The sequence below is a fragment of the Leucopleurus acutus genome, assembly GCF_964270905.1.
Source record: "Leucopleurus acutus genome assembly, chromosome: 14".
Lineage (NCBI taxonomy): Eukaryota > Metazoa > Chordata > Mammalia > Artiodactyla > Delphinidae > Leucopleurus > Leucopleurus acutus.
Genome location: NC_139156.1, coordinates 81,253,076 through 81,271,458, shown reverse-complemented (window position 1 = coordinate 81,271,458; position 18,383 = coordinate 81,253,076). Strand labels below are relative to the sequence as shown.

General features: G+C 43.5%; 1 protein-coding gene across 1 annotated transcript in view; it reads right to left on the bottom strand.

Moving 5' to 3' along the window:
- Positions 1-18,383, bottom strand: part of PCNX2 (pecanex 2) — a gene marked incomplete at its 3' end in the record, with an annotated part of 278,430 nt that overhangs the window by 107,323 nt on the left and 152,724 nt on the right. The window contains exon 21 of the mRNA XM_082854963.1: positions 15,169-15,346. Coding sequence (XP_082711089.1) covers positions 15,169-15,346 — 178 coding nt within the window. The remainder of the gene's footprint in view (positions 1-15,168; positions 15,347-18,383) is intronic.

The window sequence follows — 18,383 nt, the reverse complement described above, 5'->3', positions numbered from 1 at the left end:
GCACCTGTGCAGTACATGCATGCGAGTGTGTGTGTGTCTTTTTTATTTAAATTGAATTAGCAATATATAGTGTTCTGAAACTTGATTTTTCTATTTCATAGATCATGGGCATTGTTCAGTGTTGGTATAAATTGCTCTCCCTCACATCTAATGAACTGCATAATATTCCATTGTTTGGCCAATCTACTGAATCATTATACTACTGATAGACATCTAGGCTGCAAAAATTAATTTAAAACCATTGCTGAAGAAAATTCCACACACTTATCTAAGAGATCATAGAAAGCCAGTGCAGTGGCTGTTAACACAGTGTACTCCCCTGACTTTGATCACTGGGTGGGCACATGGTCTACACTGGGACGGTCACGACATCCCCCTCTGTCCATGATAACTGATGCAGGGGTAAGCACAGTTCGTGATACAGACAACAGGTACAGGATGTTAATTCCATCAGCATTGCTATATGAAGGTGGGGCTCCTGGGAGCTATCTTGTTCCTTGTATGGAGAAGGACCCCAAGCAAAATCAGGCAAAAATAAGTAGGAAAGAGAGAGTACGAAAAGGTAGTTTGCTCTGGGTATGACCCCATCTCAAATGAGATCTACTCTCAGGCATCCCAGTTATGTAAAACAACATAGTCCAACTTTAAGTTGGGCTTTTGTCACTTGCCATCAAAACGTTCTAATATACCAAATTTACCAAAATTTCATGTAAAATTAAAAAGTAGTTCAAAGAGCTTCTGGTTTCTCCTCTTGGACACAGAAAGCTGAAAAGAGCATTCTTCCCACCCTTACAATGAGAAAAAGCCAGACAAACTTCAAATTCATGACTGCTTTTTTAACCCATTGGAGAACTGGGCTGTAGAGAAGCCAGATGGCCCACAATCTAAGGACAGACAGCACCTTCAGGGAGAAAGGAGGTAAGTACTCCCTCACCTGGGGCAGACATCACCAGAAACTGGTAGGAAGAGTTTGTCCAAAAGAGCTGATGAATTTTGGTGATTGTCAAGTGTGGGCTCGTAGGACACCAGGAAGCCCCCTGGGGGCTATAGAAATTGCAGGCTCTTTCTCCCCATGCACTCCCCTGGGTGCTCACAGAAAAGGTCAGAGGGACCCTAAGGAAGTGTCTGATGTGGTACAGACCTGAAGGAAGCAAACAGCAGACACACGGAGGAGCACAAAACTCTGCTACACCCTTTCCCCAGACCTCTCTTACGGGACACATATTTCAGTCTACAGAGGAAAGGTCAGCAAACACTGTCATCTCCCGGGCACTGGTGAAGACTCACTGCAGCTGGGGGATGGGAACGACACAACAGCAACAAAAACCCCACTCCTGAGGAAGGGGCAGCAGTACCTGCTGGACCCAACTGCAGCTGGAGGGGGATGAGGAGAACTGAGAAGGGCACAGGGACAGGGCGAAGACCTAAGACTGAGGTTTAATTAGAAAACAGAGAACGTCCTCCCCTTCCACCTTATCCCTCTGCCACCAAGCTAACAAGTTTCAAGTGAAAAGTAAAACCAGATGCTGATAGGAGAGGGACAGGAAAGGCACAAGCACATGTGAAGAGACACAGTGAGGAGCAGCGTGGGCGTAGAGCTGAGCACTGAACAGACATTGCTCTGGAAACCAACTCCCAACCTAAACACAAGGTATCCCTTCAGAAGTTTTGAAGTCTGTGGTACCCTGAGGGTAACCATGGCAATAACAAACCCCCAACCTGGCCCATCTCCTAACTATGTTAACTCAAACCCTGCACTGAAAATCTAGCAGAAGGAAAGGCATGCCTGGTTCCAGGCATAAATGCTATTTGCTTTATACTCTATGGCCCTCCACAAGAAGTCCAGCTTTCAACAAAACATTATGAGGCCTATGAAAAGGCAAGAAAAAAAAGACTCCTAAAAGACAAAGCAACAATCAGAGCTAGACTCAGATATGAAACACATGTTGGAACTATCTGCCAGAAATTAAAATAACTTTGATTCATATGTTATGGGCTCTAATGGAACAGGTACACAATATGAAAGATTAGATGGAAAATTTCAGCAGAGAGGTGGAAAGTATAAAAGAAAGACTCAAATGGAAATGATAGAAATGGAAAACACACAAGAGAGATACAGAATGTTTTCAGCAGGCTTGTCATACTAACACAGTTGAGGAAAGAATTAATGAACTTGAAGACAGATCAAGAAAAATGACCTAAACTGAAACACAAAGATAAAACTGAGTGAATTTAAAAAAGAAAACATTATTGAGTATCCAAGTGATATACAACAATATCAAACTAACGTATGTATATTTTGAACCTTAGAAAGAGAGGACAGGACAAAGAAGTGTTTGAAGATATAATGGGCAAGAAATTTCCAAAATAATGACAGACACCAAGCCGCAGACTTGATCAAGAAGGTCAGATAACACCAAGGAAGATAAATACCCCAACAAACAATTGAATAAACAAACAAACAACAAGAACAAAACCTACCCATCACTAGGCATATAATAATCAGATTACTAAAGACAAAGAGAAAATCTTGAAGGCAGCCCCCCAAAAGGCACATTACACAGAGAAGAACAAAAGTAAAATTACAGAAGACTTTCTGTAAGCCAGAAGATGATGGAGAGACATTTTTAAAGTTTTAAAAGGGGGAGGGGGCAGGAACTGTCAATATAGAATTCTATACCCAGTGAAAATATCTTTCAAAAATGAGAGAGAAATACTTTCTTGGGCAAACAAAACTGACAGAATTCATTGACAATACACCTATACTACAGAAATTGTTCAGGAAGTTCAGGCAGAAGAAAGACGATACAGGTTGGAAATTTGGATCTACACAAAGAAATAGAGCATCAGAAATGAAAGGTGACAATAAATCATTTTGTCTTATTTTCAAATGCCCTAGAAGAGCAATTCTGCTCTAAAGCAAAAATAGTAACAGCGTATTATGTGTTTTTAGCATATGTTAAAATAACGTATATGACAATAACACCAAGGATGCCAGGGAGGAAACTGCTGAAATTCCTTACACTAGACAAGCAATGGCATAATATAATTTGAAGGTAGATTCTACTGAATTTAAGTTTTATATTCTTAATATAATTGCAATGACTTTAAAAAAAAAAAAAAAAAAAGAGGCATAGGGCTTCCCTGGTGGCGCAGTGGTTGGGAGTCCGCCTGCCGATGCGGGGGACGCGGGTTCGTGCTCCGATCCGGGAAGATCCCACATGCCGCAGAGCGGCTGGGCCCGTGAGCCATGGCCGCTGGGCCTGCGCATCCGGAGCCTGTGCTCCGCAACGGGAGAGGCCACGGCAGTGAGAGGCCCGCGTACCGCAAAAAAAAAAAAAAAAAGAGGCATAAATAATACGTCAGTAGAAGAAATAAAATGGAATTAAAAAGTAGTTCAAAGTTTTTCCTGCTACTCTTCCCTTTACTGCCCTAATTAGTTGCTCCTTCTGGAGAACCCATAATATTTGGCTTATAACTTCCTACCGCATGGAAAGTAGTACAGCATCCTGGTTATAAGACTAAGCTTTGGAGTTAGACCGAGGTTCTCATCCCAGCTCTGCCTCTCACTACTTGTGTGATCTTGGACAAGTTTTACTCCTGTGAGCCTTAGTTCTCTCATATGCAGAGTAACTATGGTAATGGTACCTATCTCAGAAATGGATTGTGAAGAATCGATGAAATAATCCATGTTAGGTTTTTAGCTCAGGACCAAACATATAATAAGTGCTCGATAAATATAGATTATTTTATTTATTGCCCTTATGACATTGTTTCAAAAGTAGTTTTTATGTTTTTCTCTCCCACATCTTCCATTGAAGAGTATGCTCACTGTTAGCGATACTCTATTATAGTTGTACAGTTATCTTCTAGCAGGTAAGTAATATAGGCACGTAGTGGATGTAAGTGCAGTAAGTGTTCTTCAGAAAGTGAAACAATGAGTAAAAGAAAGCCTCAAGTGTCTTACTAACTCAACTCATAGGCTATAGTGGACATGGGGTCAATGGAATTTTTCTTGTTACTTCCTGATTCTCATTTACATGCCAGATCTTTGCAACTGCCGCTGATTTCCCTGACAAAGGTGGTATTTCCCCTTTTTCTCTCAATGGATATTTTAAGATAGTAACCATCTCAGTGTCACTGACTGCCTTTCTGCAACGGAGGCAGAAGCACCATGGTTTGGTCCACTCAGAGTACTTCCACAACGGGTAGCAAAAGGAAAGAAGGAATGAGAAAGTCTGTGACCTCGAAGACCTTGTCTGAAATATGAACCCCTGGTGAAGGACACTGTTTGGAATCTCCAGGTTCATGTCTGTAAATCCGGTAGAACCGGAAGCCTCCAGTCAGTAAAGGAGAGCAAACGCCAGTTGTTAGCCTTGTCAGGAAGATGTTGCCCTGGCTTGTAACCAAATCGAGCTCTGTCTTCAGGAAGTACTTTAAGGAGGGCTTCCTCATTGCTGAGAAAGGAAGGTTTTCAAATTCTTTCAGTGAAGAGGGTCTACATTTATCACTTCTACTAAATTCCCTGAAGCCACTCATGTAGCGCTTTCTTTTTTTTTTTTGCGGTACGCGGGCCTCTCACTGTTGTGGCCTCTCCCGCTGCGGAGCACATGCTCCGGACGCGCAGGCTCAGCGGCCATGGCTCACGGGCCCAGTCGCTCCGCGGCATGTGGGATCTTCCTGGACCGGGGCACGAACCCGTGTCCCCTGCATCAGCAGGCAGACTCTCAACCACTGCGCCACCAGGGAAGCCCTCATGCAGCTTTTGTGTGCCTCAAAACACACCACTGCCCCCTTCTCTGAAGATTCATCAGCAGTGGCCCTTCGAGTCTACAGAGAAAGCTGTAGACTTTTTAAAAAATGAGAGCCCATAAAAACTTCTTTGACATATTAGCAGGGACACACAGGACTATGCTGCTGTTTGAACAACATGACTAAATCCATGTATTTAGTACAGTCTACTTTGGCATGAGAAAAAAGGAAAAATGAAGAAAAGAAAAAAACGATATAACTCTTGCACACCAGCCTTGATGTCCTAAATGGGAAGGAAAAACAGATCCTTACTTTGAAGGCCGAGATGCAGAGAAGCTGCTAGCACTCACTTCGGGCCTCCGTCCCTTCCCAGGAGATGAATTACAGTAACTTGCGTGGTTTGAGTTAAGGGAAACCCATGGCCCTGGTATGTGGGTGTTGTCCTGGGGAGTGGAAGACAAGGAAGTTGATGAGTTAGGCTATAAATCTTGACTAAAGGATGTTTGGGGCTGTTCAGGCACTTCTCAGCTGTTACATGACACAGTTAAAAGTGGCGTCACAGCGGTGGCTACGTGCCGTGAGCTGGCCAAATAGATGACATCAGCTTGTCACCACCGGGGTAGATCTGCAGCTAGAAGCAGATTGTGTTTTCCCCTCTGAGTTTTGCAAAAGGGACTCGGCTGATTACAGAGCACAGAGCAACACGCTCACAGCGGAAGAGCCAGCTCTGCTGGCCATGTGTTAAGTCCTCCACTGTGAACGGGACAGCAGTGAGGCAGCCAAACGAGATTTATGAGAAGCCAAGAAAATCAAAACACACACCATGGAAAGCCCAAGGAGGGAACTCTAAGTGACCCGTATGCTCAATCTAAAACCACCCCTCCTCCCATGTGCTCCCCTGTCCCTGCTGTGAATCATCATCTCTCTAGGATAATAAAACATCATCCAACCACCACGTCCAAGCTCAGACTTCATTTCTCACAAACCAGTTTTTCCATCTTTCAACTGAATTTAATGACTATGAATTGAATTAGGGGGACCTAATCCTAACCCTAACCCTAACCAGGACCCTGCATTTTGTTGGATGTTGCAGCAGGTGGGAAATAAATAAGCACACCCGTGGTCCCACCATTCGAGGAGTTTCCAATCTTCTCGGCAACACAGACACACTGGAATCTGTTCTTCGTTTCTGGACAGAGTGCAGAGCCTGTGAAATGTTTCTCCTGCACCATCCTCGTGGCAGCTACAAGTGAACATGGGTCTCTGAGAGCCTGGAAGGTGTGCTAGGCTCCTGCGGTGGTTTTGTGAACCTTCTGCAAGCCAGTTGTTAGGCCTGGGCTTGGGAAGCCTGGGAATAGGGTCAAGTTCGAGTACAGCTCTGTGAGTGAGTGACTTTGGGTAAGTTTCTAACCTGTCCATGCAAAACAGCACGACTGAACGTTCCACAGAGGCTTGTTGTTTTCCTACCGTGTGCCTGGTCCTGTTTTGGAAATTAGGACGTATCGGTAAACAGACAAAGATCTCTGTCCTCATGGAACTCACAGTCTGGTGGGAGAGACAATCAAATGAAAAACAAGTCAAGGAGAGAGTATGTTAGAAGGTGATGACGGCACAGCAGAAGGGTAATACAGCGCAAGGTGAAAAGATGGGGAAGCTGGGCAGAGGGCAGAGAAGGCATAAGCTGTAATATGAAAACCGGGTGGTCGGGGTAGGTCTGACGAGAAGGTCATATCTGAGCAAAGCCTTGAAAGAGCTCATGGAGTGAGGGAGTGAGTTTTATCTAGTAGAGAGAAAACTGTGAGACAACCTTACCGAAAGGTCCAGAATTATGAAAAAGGTCAATAAACTTGATAAGTCCATTCTTCAACTCAGTGAGGGAAAGGGACCTACAAATAAACTGAAAATGGAAAAGGGAGCCTCTGTCAACATTAGTGAACCAAAAAGATAATGGAGAGATGTTACATCCACCACTTAATTTCAGGATAGCAAGAACTATCCCATATCACGACCCCGTGGAGGAGGTGGGCGCAGATGTCACCCTCTGAAAACTCAGAGGGGGCAGAGGGAAGCCATGCTAAGGTGAATGGCCCCATAGAAAATAACTTTTGCTGTCCATAATTTCCTGGCTGGAGATGCCTAAGAGCTCAATTCTTGTACTAAGTGTCAAGCCCTGCATTTCAAACCTAGAGATGGTGGCATTAAGTAAACACTGTACTGTGGCCCTTCACATCACACATATATGGCATGTGTATTCCTGGCAAGGGCGGTGGACTAAACCTTTGAAACATAACGAGAATGGCATGTCTAAAGCCATTCACCTCTTCTAAGCTGATAAAACATTAACAGCCTGAAAGTGGTTGTGACTGCAGAATTTTTCCTTTAAATATAGCTCCACTGAAGAGCGTACCGTAAAGCTCCCCCAAATACCCACATTTAAATACACTGACCTGTGGTCAATGAATATACCTGGGCATTTACAAACAGACACGGAGGGCCCACTCTATCAAGGGCACTGTGACCTCTGTGAAGCTGCCAATATTGCTGACCACTCCCTCCTTCTTGAAGCCATTTCTTTTCTTTCTTCCTATTTCACTGTACTTTACCTTGTCTCATGGGTCACTTTTCCTCCTCCTCTACCTGGGTCTTAAATGCTGGCCATCCTTGTTGGAAGCAATATGTCTTTTGGAAGGATTCTCTATGGAGACCCTAACATGTACATCTTGTCCACCCAACCATTCCTATCACAGGAATCTGTGTTCCTGAAACACTCATGTGCACCAGCGTCTGACACTTCTGGTCTGCCCGCCCTTTCTTCCCTCTCTGACCCGCTGTCCCTATAGTGTGGTTAGACAAGAGCCAGGCCTCATTGACTAGAGGGCTTGCGTCCCTCTTGCCTAGTTCCTCAATGGACACATGACACAAAAGGAGTCAATGAGATGCTCCCCAGGACTTCGGCTAAAACCATCAGGAAAGATACTTTCTCTTCTTTCTGGGATTACTAGCTGGAGGGAGTCTATACATATAGAACCAATCTAAGAATGAAGCCAGCATAGGAGAGAAGGAGAAATAAACACAGAATTTCGATGCCATCGTTTAAGCCTCTGAATCATCCCGTCAGTTATATGAACCGTTAAATCCCCCTTTTTCATTAAGCCAGTTTCATTTGGGTTTCTGGAGTTCGTGAACACAGAAATCCCAGCTACCACAGGAAAAAAAATTGGAAACAAACTAAATGTCTATCAGTAGGGGAATGGCTAGTCAAATTATTGCTATGGAATACTACGCAGGTGTCAAAAGGAAGAGGCAATATGACACATACTGTCGTGGAAATTCTCTAAGACATATTTTTAAGCAAAAAAGGAAGTAAACATGTGTAAAGAATGACCTATTAATATTTTACATTTTGTGTGTGTATAGGGTGTGTGTGTGTGTTTGAGTGTGTGTGTGAATACATAGGGAAACAGAGTAGAAGGAATTACCCTGTAAGAGTTACAATGGTTATCATTAGGGAGAGAAAGGGGTTAAGGAGTGAGGGGTGTGTATAAAGACGGACTTCCTCTGTATTTTCCATTATGTTTCTAACTTTATTAAACTGATCCTACATTTATAGCACTTATGTAAAGTAAAATATTTAAATGGGAAAACATCCTGTCCCTAGGTCTTTACTTTGGTCCCTGTCACGTCTCATTCCACAATTCAACACATCTAAAACCAACATTTTTTTTCCCCAAAATGTCTTTTTTTCCTGGCCCTCCTTAATGACAACACAGAGTCACTGGAGGACGCGACGTGAGAGCTCTCCCAGACGTGGCTCTTCCTCCTATACGCCACTTCCCCCCAGCACCCTCACAGTCACTAAATGCTATCAGCTCTACCTCCTAGATTTGTCCCTTCTCATCGTGGCTCGGGGGCCATCATTCACACGGCTTTATGTAAAAACCACCTCACTCATTAATTTTAATTTCATAAATGGTAAAAGTGCTAGCTCCCACGATGAACTAACGGCCTGGAGAATTTCACATGTAACACATTCTGGAAATGCTGGCAGAATGATCCTCTGGCAGGATTATTTCAAGTCCTGCTTCTCCAACTAAAAATTTCAAGAAAAGGTGGTTTCTGATAACTTTTTCAGGACCAGTGGAAGAGCATGAAACCTTTGTCACCTCCTGTCAACGACCACATATTCTTACTTGGAGCATGTCTTCCTGTCCCCCAAAGACCCAGGCGTATCAGAAATGTTACAAGTTCACTACATTAGTTGGTTCTTAAAAGAGAAGAATGACTGATGGTGACGGCTAGGACCTGGGACCTGGGACCCTCTGCTGCAGGGTCTGCACCTGGACAAACATCCCCTCGAACAACAAAATACAAAGAAACAATAAGAGACTAAAAATAACTGCGTGCATAGGCAGTTGGGGCAAATGCTGTACAACAAGATACAAAGAGACCAAAAAGCCCAACTGCCACTTCTGAAGAGCCGGGAGCAAAATCAGGTACTGTGTGTGATCCCTGCACACAGCACCACCAAGGGGTGGGCAAATCACCCAAGCCAGCCCTCCTGCCCGACCCCTGGACCTGCCCCTACCCGCACCCGTATAAGGAACAAGCTCGCCCCACCCTCGAGGGAGCGAACAAGCAAGGGAACCTGTTGTTTGGTTCTCGCTCCTCCCTGCTGTAGCGGAGGCCCCAGTAAAGCCTTGCCTGAATTTCCTGCCCGGCCTCTGATCAATTTCTATTGACTAAGGAGGCCAAGAACCCTGGTCCATAACAATGGGGCAGATGAGAGAGAGGAAAGGGATTGAGAGGCTGAGGGAGGGAGGACGGATGGGCCTGACTCCTTAAAGGTGCTGAGTCGCGTGGGGTGTGGTTGCAGCATCGCGCGTCTCAGGATGGGATCTGCAGGGATGTTTCTTTCCCTCTGCCTCCCCTCAGCCCCCAGCCTCTCCACTAGGAATGTCCCACCCTTTGTGTCAATGCATGGGCTGCACTAAATCCTTCCTGTTGTGCTCTGGCCCAGAACTCATGATGTCCCATTTTTCACTAGATCTGGCAGACTGAGGAGACCAGCCAACATTCATTTTCCAGACCTCAGGGGGGGATTCACGGATTCGGGGAGGGAGAGAATAACACACAGGCAAGCCCTCTGGAAGTCATCTATTTCATCCTCTGGACCTCGGTGCTTTGATCTCACTCCACAGATCATCTCTCTGTAATCTCATCCTGTCTTTCTTTCCACCCATAAAGCCTGAAGGATTAGGGGCAATTGACATAACAATAATAATGAGTCCACTATTCACGCAGCTCCTTTCTCCCAAGGAAGCTGGAGCCCTTCCAAGGTCTCTGCATTCATCTTGCAGCCCTTCTGTGACGTGGGCTGCCAGGATAACAATGGTTTTGCTATTTAGCAGAACAGGAGCCAGGCTGGGGAAAGAGCTTAAGGATTTGGCAACAATAAATGAGAGGACATGTCAAAAGTAGGACTCTGATGAATCTACTGAACAAACAAAATTTCATATCATGCAATGGACACCCCTAAAGAGCAGTATTCCCTCAAAAACAATATTGGAGGTTTCTATGCACGTCAATCAACGTGAGACACCATATTAACAAACTGAAGGAGAAAAATACACATGATCATCTCAATAGATGCAGAAAAAGCTTTTGACAAAATTCAACACCCATTTATAATAAAAACCCTCCAGAAAGGAGGTACAGAGGGAACTTACCTCAACATAATAAAGGCCATATATGCCAAACCCACAGCCAACATCACTCTCAATGGTGAAAAATTGAAACCATTTCCTCAAAGACCAGGAAAAAGACAAGGTTGTCCACTCTCACCACTATTATTCAACATAGTTTTGGAAGTTTTAGCCACAGCAATCAGAGAAGAAAAAGAAATAAAAGGAATCCAAATCAGAAAAGAAGAAGTAAAGCTGTCACTGTTTGCAGATGATGTGATACTATACATACAGAATCCTAAAGATGCTACCAGAAAACTACTAGAGCTAATCAATGAATTTGGTAAAGTACCAGGATACAAAATTAATGCACAGAAATCTCTTGCATTCCTATACACTAATGATGAAAAATCTGAAAGAGAAATTAAGGAAACACTCCCATTTACCATTGCAACAAAAAGAATAAAACACCTAGGAATAAACCTACCTAAGGAGACAAAAGACCTGTATGCAGAAAACTATAAGACACTGATGAAAGAAATTAAAGATGATACAAAGAGGTGGAGAGATATACCACCTTCTTGGGTTGGAAGAATCAACATTGTGAAAATGACTATACTACCCAAAGCAATCTACAGATTCAATGCAATCCCTGTCAAACTACCAATGGCATTTTTCACAGAACTAGAACAAAAAATTTCACAATTTGTATGGAAACACAAAAGACCCCAGTAACCAAAGCAATCTTGAGGAAAAAAAACGGAGCTGGAGGAATCAGGCTCCCGGACTTCAGACTATACTACAAAGCTACAGTAGTCAAGACAGTATGGTACTGGCACAAAAACAGAAATATAGATCAGTGGAACAGGATAGAAAGCCCAGAGGTAAACCCATGCACATATGGTCACCTTATTTTTGATAAAGGAGGCAAGAATATACAATGGAGAAAAGACAGCCTCTTCAATAAGTGGTGCTGGGAAAACTGGACAGCTACATGTAAAAGAATGAAATTAGAACACTCCCTAATACCATATACAAAAGTAAACTCAAAATGGATTAAAGACCTAAATGTAAGGCCAGACACTATAAAACTCTTAGAGGAAAACATAGGCAGAACACTCTGTGACATCAATCACAGCAAGATCCTTTTTGACCCACCTCCTAGAGAAATGGAAATAAAAACAAAAATAAACAAATGGAACCTAATGAAATTTAAAAGCTTTTGTACAGCAAAGGAAAGCATAAAGAGGACGAAAAGACAACCCTCAGAATGGGAGAAAATATTTGAAAATGAAGCAACTGACAAAGAATTAATCCCCAAAATACACATGCAGCTCAATATCAAAAAAACAAAGAACCCAATCCAAAAATGGGCAGAAGATCTAAATAGACATTTCTCCAAAGAAGATATACTTTGCCAACAAACACATGAAAGGATGCTCAACATCACTGATCACTAGAGAAATGCAAATCAAAACTACAATGAGGTATCACCTCACACCAGTCAGAATGGCCATCATCAAAAAATCTACAAACAATAAATGCTGGAGAGGGTGTGGAGAAAAGGGAACCCTCTTGCACTGTTGGTGGGAATGTAAACTGATACAGTCACTATGGAGAACAGTATGGAGATTCCTTTAAAAACTAAATATAGAACTACCATATGACCCAGCAATCCCACTACTGGGCATATACCCTGAGAAAACCATAATTCAAAGAGTCATGTACCACAATGTTCACTGCAGCTCTATTTACAATAGCCAGGACATGGAAGCAACCTAAGTGTCCATCGACAGATGAATGGACAAAGAAGATGTGGCACATATATACAATGGAGTATTACTCAGCCATAAAACGAAACGAAATTGAGCTATTTGTAGTGAGGTGGATGCACCTAGAGTCTGTCATACAGAGTGAAAAGTCAGTCAGAAAGAGAAAAACAAATACCATATGCTAACACATATATATGGAATCTAATTAAAAAAAGGGGTTCTGAAGAACCTAGGGGCAGAACAGGAATAAAGATGCAGACATAGAGAGTGGACTTGAGAACACTGGGAGGGAGAAGGGTATGCTGGGACTAAGTGAGAGAGTGGCATGGACATATATACACTACTAAATGTAAAATAGCTAGCGGGAAGCAGCCGCATAGCACAGGGAGATCAGCTCGGTGCTTTGTGACCACCTAGAGGGGTGGGATAGGGAGGGTGGGAGGGAGGGAGACGCAAGAGGGAGGAGATATGGGGATATATGTATACATATAGCTGATTCACTTTGTCATACAGCAGAAACTAACACACCACTGTAAAGCAATTATACTCCAATAAAGATGTTAAAAATACTGGAGGTCTAGAAAGCCTCTAGGAAATATGTTAATAGAGACAATTTTTTAAAAGATGTCTTAAAATGAGGAGAATGAACAGGAAGCAGCCGTTGGGGTGAGCAGGCAGGATCTTTACAAGGAACATTAACTGTCACCTCCCTCATTGCCACCATTTTCTGTCACTAATTTCTACTGGCTTTTGCTTCCCGGAAGACCTCAAATGCTGTCTCTTTCTTTAACTGTATTTTTTGTCGGAATCAGATCCGGTTTCTCATTCCAGAAAATGCCCTGCTACCAGCTCTGTCGAGACAAAGAGTGGGCAGGCATAGACGGAGTCAGGGGTGTGTCAGGACTGACGTGCTGTAGGCTGAGTTTTTTTAGTTTTCGTCTCACTTGTTTTCTTTTCTTTTAGACTCAGCTATTTTTCCCAGCCTAAAAGCTGACTATTCAAATTACACGTGCTCATGCTCTCTCAATTAGGGGAAACAGGAACACTGTCACACTGGTTCTGCCTGAAATTTTTAGTGTTTTCACTGGTGCTTTAAAAAGATGATAGCAACTGAAACTCAAATGTCTGTAGCACTGAGTTTTTACGGATTCAGTTTCAGACTATGTCCCATCGGGTCCCACCCTACTCATTACGCTCAGGACGGTACAAAGTGCCCTCGTGGACAGGAAGAATGAACAATAGCTCTGCATAAATCCTTCCTCTGCGTCCAGCAAGCCTCTTGATCTGGACACCTGCACCTACCAGACGTCTCGGCAGTAGCTAGCTCCCAGCTGACCAGCAGGCAGCTCAGCGGGGAGGCCGCCTACCCTCCAGCAAGTGAAAATCCCTGTTCGATTGCAATGTGGAATCACTTAGAAGACTCATTTCAGTCACCCCTCTCTGCTCTGCTTTTGTTTACCTGGCACTTTTCACTTACACAGGAAGCTACTGAAAACAGACAGTTCACTGCAGAGAAGCAGCCGCACTCCTTCACGTCCTAAACGGGGTGCAACTTCTCTTTTTCTACTTAACAGGGCTTTAAAAGTCCTGCCTCATATTTGGAAAGCACACGCTACTTAAAAACTTCTTTCCTACTTACGTTAATCAATCCTCCTGACGCCTAAGTGAGACGGGCGTCATTAGTTTCAACTTTACAGGAGACAACGTTTCAGAAAGGAATATCAATATTACCAGGTCAACATGTAAATAATGCCAGCATTAGGAATTCAACCTGTTCCAGTCCATCTTGCATCTGAGAATGAGTTTTTAACACTGTGAGTAGTAGAGTGATTTATACCTTCATCAATGCTTTCAAGATCATAGGAGACAATTTTACATTTATTATGTGAGATCAGGGATATTCAGACATAATGAGGGAAAACAGATTATGGAAGCCTGGGATCCGAATCACCAGAAAAATGGGATAAACTTATCAAGACCAAACAGAACTCAGGCAAACAGAAAACAAATCTCTGTGGGTAAAAGACCAAAGCCAGAGCTTGGTCATAAGATGGGAAAACAGGGGAGGGCTGCTGAAGTAATATGACAATTATAATATTTGAATTTTTGTCACTTAAAACAAGTAAAGAGGAAGCCAGGTGAAGGACAGGTAATAAAGAGAGGAATTCACAGAAATGATGGACAGGGGTGAAAAAATGAAGTTCAGGAAAAAAAGAAAAAAAACCTTAGAATTTAAAAATTATTAACCAAAAGGGGGAACAGTTAAGTCAATCCGAGGGCAGAAAACCCATGGCTGCTGTATTCAACGGAGCGCATGAGGAAGGAGTTTCCCAAATTCTCTTTCCAATTTCTGTTTACACACCCCCGCTTTGTCACGGTGCTCAGAACACGTACACTCAGACCAGTATCCCAAGGACCTTATCTCCCTCATGTCAAACGTTAGATGCCATTCCCATATATTTGCCTGAACTGTGATTAGGGTTTCTCACTGCCCATGGATGGATTCACAGCTGATGAAATCTTGACCTGAGACAAGCCAAGGGAAAGAAAATACTCCAAGGGACCTGGCCCTCGGGTCCCACATCTCAAACTTTACCTCAAGAGGCAAAATGCTAAATTAAAAAAAAAAAAAAATTAGTCTTGTGACTAATCTTTAATTTAGAGCATTTGGAGATCGAGGAAGTTCCGTAATGAGATTGTTAACAGAGACAAAGGTCATAAAATTTCAAGCAACACAAATGGCTAATGCATCTTAATTAGTGATTTTTGGCAAATAACATGGCATATTTCTATTCCATGGGGAATGTTCCTCAAATGGCAGCAGGAGTGTGACACGCATACGCAATTCAATGTAAATTCATGCCTTAATTGTTTTTAAAAGAAAATGTTTCAAACTCTTAAAGCATTTGATGAGAAATGCACCTTTTACATACTGAAATGAAGAAAAGAGCTAATCTACTTGCCTTGCTGAATAAAATGGACACCATGAAGAAATCCAGTAAGAAACTCTCTGAAATGTCTTTGTAGTCGAAATGGAAAAAGATGACGGTGAAGCCCAAGTGAGTAAACTGGTGGACTGGGTTACAGAAGGAGGTCCGCAGTAGCTTCATGCCCGCTATGACCATCAGGAAAATGTCCCAGCTGTTGAAAAGGAAAGAAAGGAAGTGATCACTTCACAGCCCGTACCCTACTAGGTGAGCGACAATGGCTCACGTTTCTTGAGCGTTTACTGTGCGTTATGCCCTTTACAAAAAGCCAAGATGCTGGGCCCTTTATTATCCTCGTTGTACAGAGGAGTAAACGGCGTCTCAGAGTTTGAGCGTACGTTCACACAGAGTGGAGCTAGGAGTGAAACTCCATCCCGAGGGACTCGCCAACACAGACTCTGCCACTAGAGTCAGCGTCACCATCGTCCCCAGGACTTTGCAATGCAGGACACAGAGCTCCCTTGGAGCTTATCTGAAGGACTACTGCACTGCCAGGTTCCACGGGGAGCTTGGTGGCAAGTGAGAAAACAGAGCAGGCTGTCCCTGTTAGCATCTGCTCAGTGTAAGCCTTTCTATTACAAAAGAATCTCACCGAATCAATGACGTAGCAATAGCTAATATTAAATTCTGAAAAGAGGAAAAAGATCCCACTATCTCAATAATACCATTTTTACTTTACATATTGACTTCTAATGTTTTCCACCATATTTGCTGTCTTTGTAAACATAAGCTTTCCGATCTCCCTTTTTTTTCCACTGAAAATTACATCATCAACATGACACAGGCCCCCATGACATAGGCCTTTTGAGTTAAGGAGCACGACAGAGGCAGCCCGGCAGAGAAACAGCAGGACTTTGCTGTGAGGACTGAACTCCTGAATGCTCCTGTCTAGGGAGTCGGGTTACTAACACGTGTCAGAAGCACGTGCAGTCCCAGCAGACAGAGAGGCCAATGATCTTCCCACCTTGAGATAGGAAGGCAACTGATTAGTGCTCAGAAGAGCTGGACACAGCAAGCCACTACCACCCTGAGGGGTCTTCCTGAAAGAAGGCCTTGCACATTTTAGCCAGAGTCCCCTCAATTAGAACATCCTATTTGGGAACTCAAAAGAAAGACAAAAGTGGCAATACTTTCCAGGGAACAGTTGCACTTGAAAGAGAGGTTTCCTTTTTCCTTTTTAATTTTATTGAAGTACAGTTGATTTACAATGTTGTGTTAGTTTCTGCTGTACAGCAAAGTGATTCAGCGATACATATATGTATTCTTTTCCTTTATGGTTTATCACAGGATAGTGAATACAGTTCCCTGTGCTGTACAGTAGGACCCTGTTGTTTATCACAAAGAGAGGTTTTCTTTTTCTAAGTACAGAAAATGGGGGTAAGGGGGCAGGCCTGAATTTCCCTAATCCTAGCGGGATCCTGAGCTCTAGACCCTTATCAGCATTAATAATATCCTGTCTCAGGACTGGGGCATTCAAAACGTGTTTCCCAAGTCTTGGCATCTATCGAATACAAAACTGTCATTTTTGTCATCAGGAAGATCTAATGTTAGCACTTCCATTGGCCTCAATTTGATATTTTATATGCCTTCAGACCTAGTGTAGCAATTGATTCCACCCTGTCCCAGGATGCATCTGAGGAGGTCTGGTCAAAGTCCTTGTGTGATGGGCTTAGGTTTGGCTTCTGAGAGAAAGTAGCCCTTGATTACATGCGGGTCTGGGGAGAGTGGTAAGACCTTCAGTAAACTCTGTTCCTGCAGCAAGGCTGAGCACCGCTCCGTGACCCTTTCCTTCTCCAGTGGACAACTAACGCCTGTGATGAAAAATCAGTATGAAAACATGACTGCAGGTCCACTCACCTCTGACAACAGCCCCGGGTCCAAGAATCTCTGTGGCATAGCCAAAGCCCTTGGGGGGATCCCAAGGGTAAGGTGTCCCAAGACCAGGGATATTCTGGTTTTCAAAGGAGATCAGTGACTTTCCGGGTTATTCAGGCCAAAGCTAGATGAGGCTCAACTCTAAAGTTTGTTTCCTGTGACTATGACTAAAATGGACAGCATTCGTTTTATGTTTATTAATGATGACTGGTGAAGATTAAGAGAGCTCTTAAGGAGTGACGTCTATGGCTCTTGTAACATTGCAACTGTAATGGTTACATTCAACGATTCATAGGTTGTTGTAGGTTTAGCTAAAGGTCTTATAAAGGATTAGGTAGCAATCCGGGAACAATGGCCTGGGACAGGTGCAAAGCATCCTTTTAGATCAGGCTGGGAAATATAAATACCTAACCAGTTATCATGATGCACCCACTCACCATGTACCAGCCCCCCACTCAATCATCCATCCATCCATCCATCCATCCATCCAACCATCCATCCTTCCTTCTACCACTTACTGGAACGATGGCACTGAAAGCTGAAAAAGAAACAGTGCCTGTCATTGAAGAGTTCACTATCTGGTCCCATGGTTCTCAATGAGGGCAGGGTGTGAGCTGGGCTTACACGGTTTGAAACAGGTCTCTAGGTGATGCTGACATATGGCCTCCTGCCATCCTGTCTGAGAACAGCTGGTCTAGTGGGGTGCTTGAAATCCTGAGAGATTTTTTTTTAAGTCGTCAGACGGATGCCTCAAGAATATAAAGGAGTTATCAACTTAGGGCTCCGAGCAAAAGAATTCTGTTCGTATCATCAAATCAAGATTATTTGGAGGTACACGGGTGAGGTGCTACTTTCTGACTTTAGTGTCTGGAGAAAAATGACAGGGGATAGAGATTAATTTTACTTCAAAGTAGACTCTCTCTGAACTGTTTATCTGACTCTGCATAATTCCCAACCCATGCATCCATCCTCTGCCAACAGCCAGAGCTGCCTGGCCTCAACTGGCAGTCTTAGCTTGAAGCCCTAGTCCTAATGTTAGGAAGCGAGGACTTTCAATCCTTTAGCTCGCTATCCCTGGGCAGCACCGGTACATGTGTGACTGCTGTGGTTCTGACTGTGAGTCCTTGTTCTGAAAACTGGGGATGTGCCTTGTTTCAGAATGTCGTCACGGGGTCAGCTAAGATGGTACCACACTGGAAACACCTGCTTACTAGAAAAGCACTCAGTGTTCTAGAGGTAGGGTTAGCTCAGGGATGGGGCCCTACTCAAACTATACAAGAGGTCTGTAACCTCATCACCTGCCTTCTTCATCCAGT